At 48.3% G+C, this 11,839-nt stretch overlaps 1 protein-coding gene across 1 annotated transcript; it reads left to right on the forward strand.

Annotated features, from left to right (window-relative positions):
- The first annotated feature begins 351 nt into the window (after window positions 1–351).
- Window positions 352–9,146, forward strand: LOC118687350 (extracellular tyrosine-protein kinase PKDCC-like). The gene is made up of 7 exons (XM_036384276.2): window positions 352–864; window positions 1,036–1,158; window positions 3,282–3,553; window positions 4,673–4,752; window positions 4,847–4,951; window positions 6,107–6,283; window positions 8,280–9,146. The coding sequence occupies exons 1-7, from the start codon at window positions 352–354 to the stop codon at window positions 8,381–8,383; spliced, it is 1,374 nt and encodes a 457-aa protein (XP_036240169.1). The 3' UTR covers window positions 8,384–9,146.
- The last annotated feature ends 2,693 nt before the right edge of the window (window positions 9,147–11,839 follow it).

Genomic DNA, 11,839 nt, shown 5'->3' on the forward strand with positions numbered 1-11,839 from the left:
GAAACCCGCGTGTTCTGCTATGAACAGCCGTCGCTGGAGCGTGGCCGGGTGTCTGCGGGGATGTGCCGCTCGCACCCGGCAGCTCCGGTTCCCACCCCGGGCCACCTCCTCTAGAACCGCTAAGGCTGCTCCACCGCCGCCTCCCCTCCCTGGGCGGTCCGTGCCGCCGCTGCCCCGTGCGCCCGCGGGGCCGGGCCGGGCCGGGCCGGGCCGGGCGGGCGGGGTGGGGGCGCCGGGGGCCCGACACGCCCCCTCGGTGGCGCTCGGCTTGCCGGCGCGGCGGAGCGCGGGCGGCAGAGCGGCAGAGCCGGGCGCGCAGCGGCGGGAGCCGGGCGGGCAGCCCCGCTCTCCATGGCGGCAGCGGCGGGGCGGGCGCGGCGCGGAGCTCGGCTGAGCGCGGCCGCGCTGCTGGCGCTGCCGGCCCTGGCGCTGCTGGCGCTGCTGGCGCTCCCGGCGCTGCCGGCCGGCCGCGGTGGCGGTGAGGCGCAGCCGGGCTTCTCGCCGCCGCTGCTGCTGCCGCCGGGCTTGCGGGAGGAGCTGCGGCAGAGGCGGCGCGACCTGCGGCGGCTGGAGGCGGTGGCGGGCGGCGGGGAGGCGGCGGCCGCGGCGGGGCTGGGCTGCGGCGACCTGAGCCGGGCCACGGCCGTCAGCGTGCTGGGCTGGGGCTTCACCAAGGTGGTGGCGCGGGCGGCGCTGGCGGGCGGAGGCACCGTGGCGCTCAAGTCGGTGCACGGGGCGGGCCGGGAGGTGCGGCGCTGCGTGCAGCGGTACGGGGCTCCTGCCGGCTGCCGCCGCCTGGCCGCCTACAAGCTGCTCAAGGAGGTGACGCTGCTGCAGCGCCTGCAGCACCCCGGCATCGTCAAGGTACGGCACGGCGGGGCGGGGGGATGCGGGAGGCGCTGCCACGGCGGGGCGGGGGAATCGCCGCCGGGGCTGAGCCGGTCCGCCCGTGGTGCCCGCGCTGTCCTCGGGCGGCCGAGATCTGCTGGCAGTGGCAGCGACATCGCCCCGACCGTGGCTTCTGCTCTCCCGCAGCTGCACGGCCAATGCTATGACAACAGCGGAGATGCTGAGCTACGGGTCACAGCCATGCTGGAGCTGGGATCCCCGCTGGAGATGATTCAGCTCCTGCAGACCCCCTGGGAAGAAAGATTTAAAGTAAGAAAACAAAGCAAAGGAGTTTTATCAGTCGCTTTTAGACCACAAACTGGGCAAACCGGCGAAGAGCCGGTGGTGACCGCTGGGACAAACGGGATTCTCCTGCTGACACTCTGTTTGATCCCGCAAATTGTCTGTAAATCGTTTCCTTTCATTCCTTTAAAATCACATTAACACAGCCCTAGCTTGGTGTCTCACGGTTAGTTTCTTTCTCCGTAGAGCGGTGTTAAAAGAACTTCATCTGGGAGGAGATAGGCACGAAATTCTACTCGGTGCTGGGGCGGTGGTTAATACCTTCGATTACGCGATAACGTTCATTTTGCCTTTATATTCCCTATACATATATATACATATATATACATATATATATGCAGAAGGGCTTTGGTCAGGATGCCCTTCGGCTACCCGAGTCTGACTTGGGAAAGCCACATCACCACGCTCCGAGTCTGTGGTTTGCTGTATGTTACCTGTTCCAGGCAACAAGCTGAGCAAGCTGACCCTCACCATGTGTTTATGTGGTGTTTCTGATTTTGGCCCTTTAGGAATTGTAGTAAAATCGCTACTAAATTGCTTTCGTCCTGCTGCAGGTGCTAGGATTGCAGCCCTTCTAGTGAGATCTGCCTCATCTCCTAGGCATCCTGCACGGGGACCCATATGCTCCCCAGGAATATGAATGACTTGAGACATGACACTTACTTTGGTTATAGCTTGTTTTACAGTTTGCCTCAAGGGCTCAGTTGGGGGTTCAATACTACTTGTTTGGGTGCCAGGAGGCAAAAAAAAAGCATCATGTAAAAAAGCAAGGGTATCTTAGTGTCAGCAAGAAACGCTTTAGGCAAAATAAAAGCACAACAAAAGTCCTAAAATAAAATTTCTGTCTGCATGTGGTCCTGAATGTTGAAGGGGAGCCGTGCCATCTGAGCCAGCGGGGGAGTGTGGCAACTGCTCGCTCAGCTGTAGGATGCAAAGCTGGGATTCTTATGATTGATTCCCTAAACAAGTTAAAATGGCATCAGAGCTTCCACAGTCATTTCTCTTGGCTTGGGGAGTTTTACTTTCTTCAATTCCATACTGGCTTCTACATAGCTTTCCTAGCACCTCATCTTCTTAAGCGTGCCAAAGTCTCCCATGACGCTGGATTAGCTGGTGGTAAAGTTTGGTATGGCGGCATTAGAGATTTTAACAATCTCTTGACTGCAGAAGACACTAACTCAGAATTTACCCTGGCACTGTCTAGTCCTGTTTCCTAATTAGGGTGTCTAAACATACGGGATTCCCTTGTTATGAGCCACATCAGATACCAGGGATGGTGCGAGCTGTTCCAAGGGAAAAATCCCTCGCGCCTGCACAGATCGCTATCGCCAGTGGCGAGGGGTGACGTGCGGCTGCCTGGCACACCCAGCTGAGGATGCACTTTGTCTGATGCCAGGGCTCCTGATACTGAATGAAAACTGCTGCAAAAAGCTGCTTGAGCAAAGTGCTGGTGCAGTATAAATGCACTTCTCTAGCTCTGTTTTTTTAAAAATAGTTTACCAAGCTTTCTGCTGGGTCAGGTATTGTCTGGCCTTTCACTGCTGCCAGAAAGTTGTCATAAAAGCAAAAAAGCTGGCAATTAATACATTGCAAGCCTTGACTAATTCTTCAGAAGCATGATTGTGTGCCCAAATTCATACTGCTGAGGGGTGCAGCAAGGCATGAATCTGGTATTAATGACCATGGAGCCTCAGTCTGTATTGAGCAGCATGGGGGAAGGGAGGGGAATCTATTAATTTTATACCAGACTGGGAAAAACTCTTCTGATTTCAACTGGCAAATCAATATAGCTCCTGAAACATGAAGACTGCTATTGTTTTCCTCACAGCTTTCTCCTCTAGCTCTTCTAACTGTAAATGTCTCTTTTTGTGTACACACATTTTTAAAAAATGTTGCTAAACTACTTACCAGTCAAATCCTGTGGCAATGTTGATAATAAATTTTGTAGCATACATATAATTACCTTTTAAGTTCTGTATGTGTTTTTTCTCTTTTAATTTAATTGAATGCCCTCCCCTTTGTTCTACTTCCAATTTAATAGCTGTTTTTCATCTGTTTTTTTCCATGCATATTCATCTTCTCTTTCTCAGATTTGCCTGAGTCTTGTGAAACTGCTGTTTTACTTGGCACATTCCCCCCTGGGTTCAATAGCCCTCTTGGATTTCCAGCCAAGGCAGTTTGTTATGGTGGATGGAAACCTAAAAGTGACAGACATGGATGATGCCAGCACCGAGGAGCTGTCTTGCAAGGAAGATAATGACTGCACAATAGACTTCCCTACCAAAAGTTTCCCTCTCAAGTGCTCCATGGCTGGGAAATGTGAAGGAATAAATGAAAAGAAGAATTTGTTCAATGCGTATCGGTATGTCCAGCTGCATGGGGGAAGATTTGGGGTGGCTGAGCTCATGCCCTGCCATGTAGCCTCTAGCACCTTGTTCTTCTTCCATGTGGTGATTCCCCTCACCTCTGTCAAAGGGTTGTTAAGAATCACTTTGAAGCAAGTTATTTTCCTTATAAGGCAGGAAAATAGTACAGTTGTTGTCTGGTGGGAATGAAGGCATCTTTCTTCTGCTGCTCCCTTTCCCCAACGCCCTCTAAAAACTTGCCCCAGAGCTTGCACCTGTAAATTTGCTGTTTGCCAAACAAACCCTGGTGCTTGACATCCACGGGCTGTGCTTGCTGAAAGCAGTGGCAGTGCAGGCTACCTGCCAAACCCCACCAGCTTTGAGTCCTGTTGTTGGGAACAGGCTGGCCAGTGCTTCCCTTCATCTCCAAATCTCTCTGTGGGCTCCTATGGGAGAGCAGGGGGCAGGTAAAGGCAAGGGGGTGAGGCTGCTGCAGCACTTCACGTGGGCCAACAGCTGAAAACTCACAGACTTTTGCTCACCACTGATGCTTGGCAGGTCACATCCTGGAGGGAAGCCTTGGCAGCTGGATATTTGCACAGAAGGACTTAGCAAGGGAGCCTGGATTTCCAGGATTCAGTGCTAAAGGGTAAATCCCTACATAGATTATTGCAGCCTTGCAGTTGCCCCTGTCTCTTGTGCACTTGTTCCCTAGGACAAGAATTTTGTGGAAGGGTCAGGAAATGAGTCATCCTGACTTTTCAGGGGCAATAAGGAGGTCAAACCTTTTCAGGGCAAGAGAAGGATCTTGTGTGAGTCTTCTTTTATACAGGTCTTTTTTTTTTTTTTTTTTGGTGGGAAATACATTTCTTAGTATACAAAAATGGCCCAGGGGAATGAGGGGAAGCTTTATTACATGAAGCTTTGCAAGGTAGATTTCATGCAGCAAGGACCAGGCTTTCAGCCCAACTCACAGGAACCATCTGAGGCACCAAGATGTGCTCAAACATAACTTTGTAACCAAAGCAGACTTACTAGCTGCATATGGATAATCAAGTCACGGGAAAATGTAGACAACTTAATCACCAGGGAAATGAAGGCACTGTATTCTAATCAGCCTTTGGGATTTTTTGCAGGTATTTTTTCACCTATCTTTTGCCACACTCTGCACCACCAGCTTTGCAGCCCCTTTTGAGTGATATTCTGAATGCAACAGGTACCAGCTAATATTTATAAACTTTTTTATTAGAAGTCTCCAAATGGTATTTTGTGGAATTGTTTATCTTTGTCATCTTTTTCCTTAAATGTAGGTGATTTACGATATGGAATAAATGAAACCCTGAGAGCTTTTGAAAAGGTTTTATATCTGTACAAGTCTGGGCTCTATCTTCAGAAAAGACCTCTTCTTTTAAAAGGTAGTTGATTTTGAATGCTCTAAGTAACTACTGAGGGAGCGAGGCGCTTGGTAACTGGTCAAATTCTGATCTCCCCTAGGTTTAGGTAGTTTATAGTCACTAGAAAAAGCACCAAAAGTGTCTTTTTTTGATCAGGCTTTTGCTGTTTTTTTCCCATGGAAGCTATGCATGGTTGTGCTGCTTTGCAAAGTAAAAGCAGTGCAGACAATCTGCATGGACATGTATTTGCACTGCTTCTAAATACTCTTCTCATAATGAACATCAGTGTTCTGGGATAGCAAACTGAGTAGCTTCTGTCTTGGGATATCCTTATCCTTTGGACCAACAGGTCAGTTTTCTGGGCTGATATTCAAACTTCCAATTTGACTGTGTGGCTTTTGTCTGCTGAGCACAGATTATGGAAACGTAGAGTGGGGAGGTGACAGCACCAAGATGAGTGTGGCAGGTTATCTGGAGCCTTCATGCCCTCTAAGTTCCTTTTCTCTGAAGATCTTTCTGTTGGACCTGTGGATGGATAAATGTGCCTTTATGAGGTTCATTCCTCTGAAAAGGACCCATTCAGTGGTAGAGATGAGGCTGATCAAAAGGAAGTTTCAAAAATCCAGTGGTTACTGTGGCTTGTGTTTTCCTGAGCATTCACATGAGGTGGTGGGTGATGGTGGCTTGCAGAAGGAAATCTCTTTACATGTGAAAGAACTATAATTTGCATTGTTATGAGCAAAGATATCTGGTCATTTGCATGGAAGGACCAGCAGCTTTAGCAGGAATTACTGGTATGTTCCAACAACACCTGTCTATTGGCTACGTACTGTGCCAAAATGATCACCATCCTAGAGGTGTGGGAAGGTGGGGAGAGACTCCTAGCAGTCAGTGAACAATAGCCTGAACAGCACCTGCTCAGGCTTGTCAGGTCTCTTTGTCAGGTCTTTTGTCAGGAGCAGGATCAGGCCTCCCTTTCCCCCAGTGGGGTTCCTCAGTCTCCTGTTTCTGTGGGTGGCACCGTGATGGGGGGTCAGTCTGTGCCCCATGTAGCTTGGTGCTGGATCTGTGACAAGCTTCTGCTCTTGAGGCTGGGGTGTGGGAGAGGCTGTTTGGAGGTTGGCTTCTGAGAGTGCACCTGGAGTGTTTTCCCAAACACCCTCTTTCTGTCCCCAGACTACATCTCCCTGAAGGGTTTCCGGACGGTGGAAGGAGAAGGCCACAAGTGCTGGCCCTCCTACAGCCACCTGGGCTGCCTGCTGTCCATCCACAGCGCCGAGGAGGCCGCTGCCATCTGTAACTCCCAGCTGCACTGTCAGAGCTTCATTGTCACCCAGCACAGGACCTGGACAGGTGAGCTTGGGCAGGTCTCGGGAGTGCTGCAGTTAATTGCAGCCCTGAGATATGTGAAAAGTCTCTGTTGCGGCCCGTGCGTTCGAAGCATGAGTCGGAGCTCTTCAGTTTTTGCTCTCAGAGTTGTTTATTGTATCTTATCTGTAAAAGTTTTTCTCCTGCCCAGCCAAGGTCCGCTCAGCAGGACAGCCAGTGGCACTCTGACTGCCCTTGGGGCGGTGTTGTTTCTTTGTAGTGCAAACTACATATAACATGTTTACAATCACTTTCCAATACCTATCACCTGTGTTAGACAGTGGGATTCTATTCTAAACCAATGCCAAAGTGCCAGCATCACAGCAGAAGATGGAGGAAGATGGAGGTAGAGAAGAAGAAGAAGAAAGACTAGACACGCCCAAGTCCTTCCATCTTGTTCCCAAAACCCCCACTCTAAAAATCCCAAAAATCCCAAAATCCCAGTGATAACTTTATTATTAAACTTCTGTGGCTTTCAGGTCTTCATACAAAGCTGGCAATTTGCTCCATGGGTCATAATCAAACCCACAGGTGTTCTGGGCTGTGTGCCAGGGTCTCTGAGCCCCCTGGCAGGGCTCCCAGCAAGTCTGGACACCCAGAGGGATGTCCTGAGTCCCGACAGGCAGGGTGACAGGGTGCTGCCACGTGGTGCTGCTACCTTCCTCCATAGTGCCTTGAGCCTACAGGCACATCTAAAAGCTGCCTTCCTTATCCTCAAGCTCAGATGGCTGCCACTGTGGGCATCCAGAAATCCCCTGAGTGTTTGTAAGGAGACACAAGAGCAATTATGTTCTCCCTCTGCACCTTTTTTCCTCTACAAATTTTGCTCAGGACTGCCAGGTATTGTTAAACACTTACTCATTTCTTGCAGAGATGGCTTCACTTTGCTGTTAGGCTAAACAATCCCTGTGGTAAGTATAGTTTGCAGAGCTGTGGGGATTTTAGAGATGAAAGAGGCTGTGTAAAAGAAGGTGGTTACTATTGTTATAATTAAAAGAATCATAGCTTACAAGTTGTTATCCCCTTTATCAAAACGAAAGCCCCAAGCCAAGGGATTTCCAGAATGTCCCTGTAATTAGCTCTGATTATAGCCTCTTACAGTTAGCATGTTTTCAGAATTATTTTAAATTATCTCATTTAGCTGACACTTCAAGCGTGGGCTAAATTGTTTCTTGAAGTAAAACACTAAATGAGGTAAATGAGTGTTTTCACTCACAATGATGCTGAAGGATCATGTTTTGTCAGTTCACATGACATTTTAAAAAACCCCCTAAACTATCAAAAATGCAGCTTTTCTGAGGGCTTGTCTGCAACTGGCATGTGCCAAACTAGTTACATAAGAGCGTTTACATGGATGCAACATAAATCTCTTTGAGCCACCAAGTTCCACACCAGCAATGGATTGTGTGAGTTGTGCCTAACACAGGACATCTGGCTTCCTCACAGGGCAGCTCTTAGTGCTCTGTGCAGTGCCTGCCTGGAAGGAATCCTGCTTGAAACCATGGTGAGGATGCAGGAGAAGCACTGGGACAGGGACCCTTTCTGCAGTGCCTTGCTAGGGTGCTGATCCCTGACATCCTGCACCATGCCTGAGGTTTTTAGTGCTTCCCTTCCTGACTTTTTTCTTCCTTGCAGTTTCATGGCTCATCTTTGCAGCCAAGGATGCCAGAACTGTGTGGCTGAAATGCCAAGTGCCTAAGTTTTCCAGCTGGATTAATGAGAGCTGTGGGAATGTGCTGGTCTCTCCTAAGGCTGCTTGGTAAAGCAAAGCAAGATGTAAAAGCCTCTGGGGTTGGAAGATGCATTCCTTGTGCACACTCTGAGCATCTGGAATTTACTGGGGGTGCAAAACACATCTATGGCAGGGCAGAGTGACCCTCCATTGAGCAAGCAGTGTGTTCCTGTGCCTTTTGCAATCAATAGCATGGGTCAAGGTGAACCTCTCTCCTCTATTAAACTTGCATTTTTATTTCCTTTCCAGGACGCCCACTCGCCTCATTCCAGAGTAGCTGGACTGATTTAGTACCGGATACTAACGCCGTGGTCTATATTAAACGTTCAGCTTCCTCAGGGGAAAGACTTTAAAGACAATGAGATCACATAAAATGATCCTGGGAGGAACAAACTGCTGGGCAGATTTCATCTGCTGGAAAGAATGACATGTTTTATTTTGCTTTGGCATGGGATCTCCTTGCCAGCTCAGATAGAGTCAAATGCTGCTGTCTCCTTGATCAAAGCTCAAATTTCTCTTTGCTGCTCCACTAGCTTCTTTTCTGTTCCCACACTGCTGTTCCACATAAATGGTCTCAGTTTTAGTCAGATGTTGCTAGACTGTGCAATACTTAGCTTTGCTGCTTTGGCCAGCTTGTCAGCCAAGAAATAGAAATAGCTGCAAGGGATCCGGCTTCGGTAGGCTTAGTTATTTCAGTCACCTCCAAAAATCTACAGATGATGCACTTTGGAGAAGGCAACAGCTCTTTCTGCAGCTACAAACGGGGTTTTCTTACTACTGCAAATGTAATAAGGACTGGATTTCAGTGATGAGGCCAAGGTTGCAGGGTTGGGATCTGTACCCAGAGGTTGATGATGGGGGTGGTCCTCCAAGGAGGGTCCTGATTCAGTTCCTTCCATGCAGGGGAGGGAAGTGGTGTACAGGTCAACACTGGACCCAAATATCTCTGTGTTTGGATGCAGGATTTGGGGTTGATCCTATATGATTTCTAATACCAGCTCCCATGTATCAACCTTGAAGGTTTTTCTCTGTTACTTTCCATGAAAGAGCGAGACATTCAAATTATTTATATGTAAGATGTGACTTTGTATGATAAAGAATGACTGTTTATTCTAAGCATGCTGTGAGAAGTTTATTGTTTTTTTTTTAATTGCCTAAGTCTTTACTGTAACCAAATGAAGAAATGCCAGTGTTTCCTACCTTCAGCTCACCTAGCATTGTTACCCACTCCTGAGGCCAGCCTGTGAGTGCTCCAAGCAGTCTATGAATGTTCCTGAGCCTCCTTGGACACATCGGTCCTGAAGGACACTGTGGCTGTACTTGCAGGCTTCTGAGCATAGAGGAGACAGTGGGGTCCCAAGAGCCTCCTGCAACTGCTCTTTGCTAAAACTGTAGATGTGGCCTCTGAAAAATAGCTGGGGTTAGTATAATTTCAGACTGAACGAGATGACAGTGTAATGTGCCACTGCTGGGAGTCCCTGGGAGCAGTGACTGTCCAGGACCTCTTCTGGAGGGAAAGCCTAAATCACCACTGACCTCATGCCTCCTAGGAAAGGTCCCTAGCTTTGTGCAGAGGAGCCACACTACAACAAACAGTGTGATGCCACATTGCTTTCTGCTTGTCTCACACGGGAAATTGCAGCTTTTGGGACACGGCAGGAACCGTGCAGCCATTTCTGCGTGGGACCTTGCGGCAGCTGGGGCATCCCTGCACTGAAGATGCTGCAGCTCTTGCCTGGAGTCGTGCTGTGTTTTTGATGGTCTCTCCTAGTGCAGGAGCCCATCTTTCAGCTCATTAGTACTTGATTAACCCACAGCAATGCCTTTGCATGGTGTCTTTCTCATGCACTGAACCCCTGCTGCTTACTCTGGGGCTGGGGGACTCGATGGTGATATCAATTAGTGAGAATTCCAAGTTAGCACAGCAAGAAGGCTCTTGTGATGACATTGCTGGAGGCTTTGTGACAGCAAGGCTTTTTAAATGGGCAGGGACAGACCCCTCTCTCCATTCCAGTGGGTCCTGTGGAAGTTGAAGGGAAGGTCCTGCCAGGGGGCTGCTATTGTTTGACACCGACCCAGTGAGCAGGGCTTCAGACACCTGCTGTGCTCTACACTAGCAAGAGGTAAAGGGGGTTTATTATTCCATGTCTCCCAGCCTCATGAGATACACAGCAGAAGTACTTCCCCCAAAGCAGGGCCATGCAAGGGCCAACCTGGGGTCGTTTCAGAGAGGAAGAAACAAAATGCAAAAGTTGAAGTGGTTCCAGTTTGTGTTAGAAAGACATTCCCATCTTAAAAATTTCTCCTGGTAAAAAGAACATTGTGTATTTCAGTCGTGTGATGCTTCTTTCACGTGGTGGGTTTCTCTGTCAAGTACTCATTGCAGGGGTGCTGCCAGTCACGTGCAGCCCCTCAGCAGATGGTGAAGTTGCAGGGAATGCCAGTGTCACTTGCATAAATGCAGCTTCCAGCATCAGACCTGCAGTTAGAGCCTGGCACAAGAGACCACTGATCATGTCCTGAAGGTTTTGAGCACACAGTGATTAACAAACAATAATATTAATAAAACAGTAAAGAAAAAGGGAAGCTAGGCTTTAAAGAATTACAGTGCTTGGTTTGCTGTTGCCATAGAAAGTAGCTTTTGTAGGACATTTAGACCACCCTGTGCAAAGCACATTCTTACAGCATGAACCCTTATTCATCTGGCTGCCACAAAGTAGCCAGGGCACAAGCATACCTTTATGACCAATGCTGTTCAGGTGCTAGACACTAAGAAATTGCCACATCTAAAGCTGTGTTTGACATGCATTTGAGGAAACAGTCACTGGGAAAAGCAATTCCCACTCTGCTTTTTCCCAGCTTCTTGCTGTTATTTTCTGCTGAGAAACTTTTACCAATGGTTGTGCCAGTTTAAAAGCATGTGGGATTTTTTCTCTGCTATTTTGCAGTGAGAAGCTTGTGACCCCCAAGTTTCAGACAGCTCACACATGGCTCAGTGCTGGGTCTGTGTGAAGCACCCAAGCTGTTCCCAGCCCTAAGGGGAGGCTACAGGAGGAAGCATCTTCTACAGAGCTTTTGGGCCCATGTGGCTGCTTTGTAGTGCACTGTCTTTAAGTCTCATCTCACTCAGTCAGCCTTTATTCATTCTACCCCTTCACTAAATTATAACTCAAGCAACTTCAGACTTTCAATGCCACTGAAAATTTCAGTTCATGCCTAAAAACTGTATTTCAGAAACTACAGTACCTAAAACCTCAGATATAAACATTTACTTCCCTTAAAACTCCCAGGTGCTGGAGTCCATTTGTCTCTCTATCACTGATCAGTATTTCAGTCACCATTGTGGAATTATGTAACAGAGGAAAGTGCTTGGAAGGAAACAGCAGGGGATCAATTGCAATGGAAACTATGTGTGCTGGAGGAATGATATTTACCTAAATGTGTCTATCACATCTTCCCAAAGGATGCTGCCTTTAGGAGAGAATGGACATGAAAATGTTTCCTCCATAGGTATTTTTTTTAGACAAAAACTTTCATACTCTTAATTAATTCTGTATTGTAATAACAGATGGTGCATTACTCATGTTCAGTATGTTTGCACAGACATTTACATGACCAGGGACTGCATGACAGATTGAAAAGCAGAGTGAGGGACACAGAGCCCAGTAATGAAAAATCAACTCTTGATGCATCAGGCAGGGTTCAAGTACCAATGAGTGTCATACCTCTATTTTGACATGGCATATTCTGCAAACTTTGATGCTCTAAACAACACTAAGATGAAATTTCAAATTAATTTAGGGAAAGAA

This window comes from Molothrus ater, chromosome 6 (genome assembly GCF_012460135.2).
Source record: "Molothrus ater isolate BHLD 08-10-18 breed brown headed cowbird chromosome 6, BPBGC_Mater_1.1, whole genome shotgun sequence".
Lineage (NCBI taxonomy): Eukaryota > Metazoa > Chordata > Aves > Passeriformes > Icteridae > Molothrus > Molothrus ater.

Coding starts and splice junctions, on each gene's coding strand:
- LOC118687350 (XM_036384276.2), top strand. CDS start 352: ATGGCGGCAGCGGCGGGGCGGGCGCGGCGCGGAGCTCGGCTGAGCGCG. Junction 4,753..4,846: donor TGATATTCTGAATGCAACAG/GTACCAGCTAAT, acceptor CCTTAAATGTAG/GTGATTTACGATATGGAATA. Junction 4,952..6,106: donor AAGACCTCTTCTTTTAAAAG/GTAGTTGATTTT, acceptor TTCTGTCCCCAG/ACTACATCTCCCTGAAGGGT.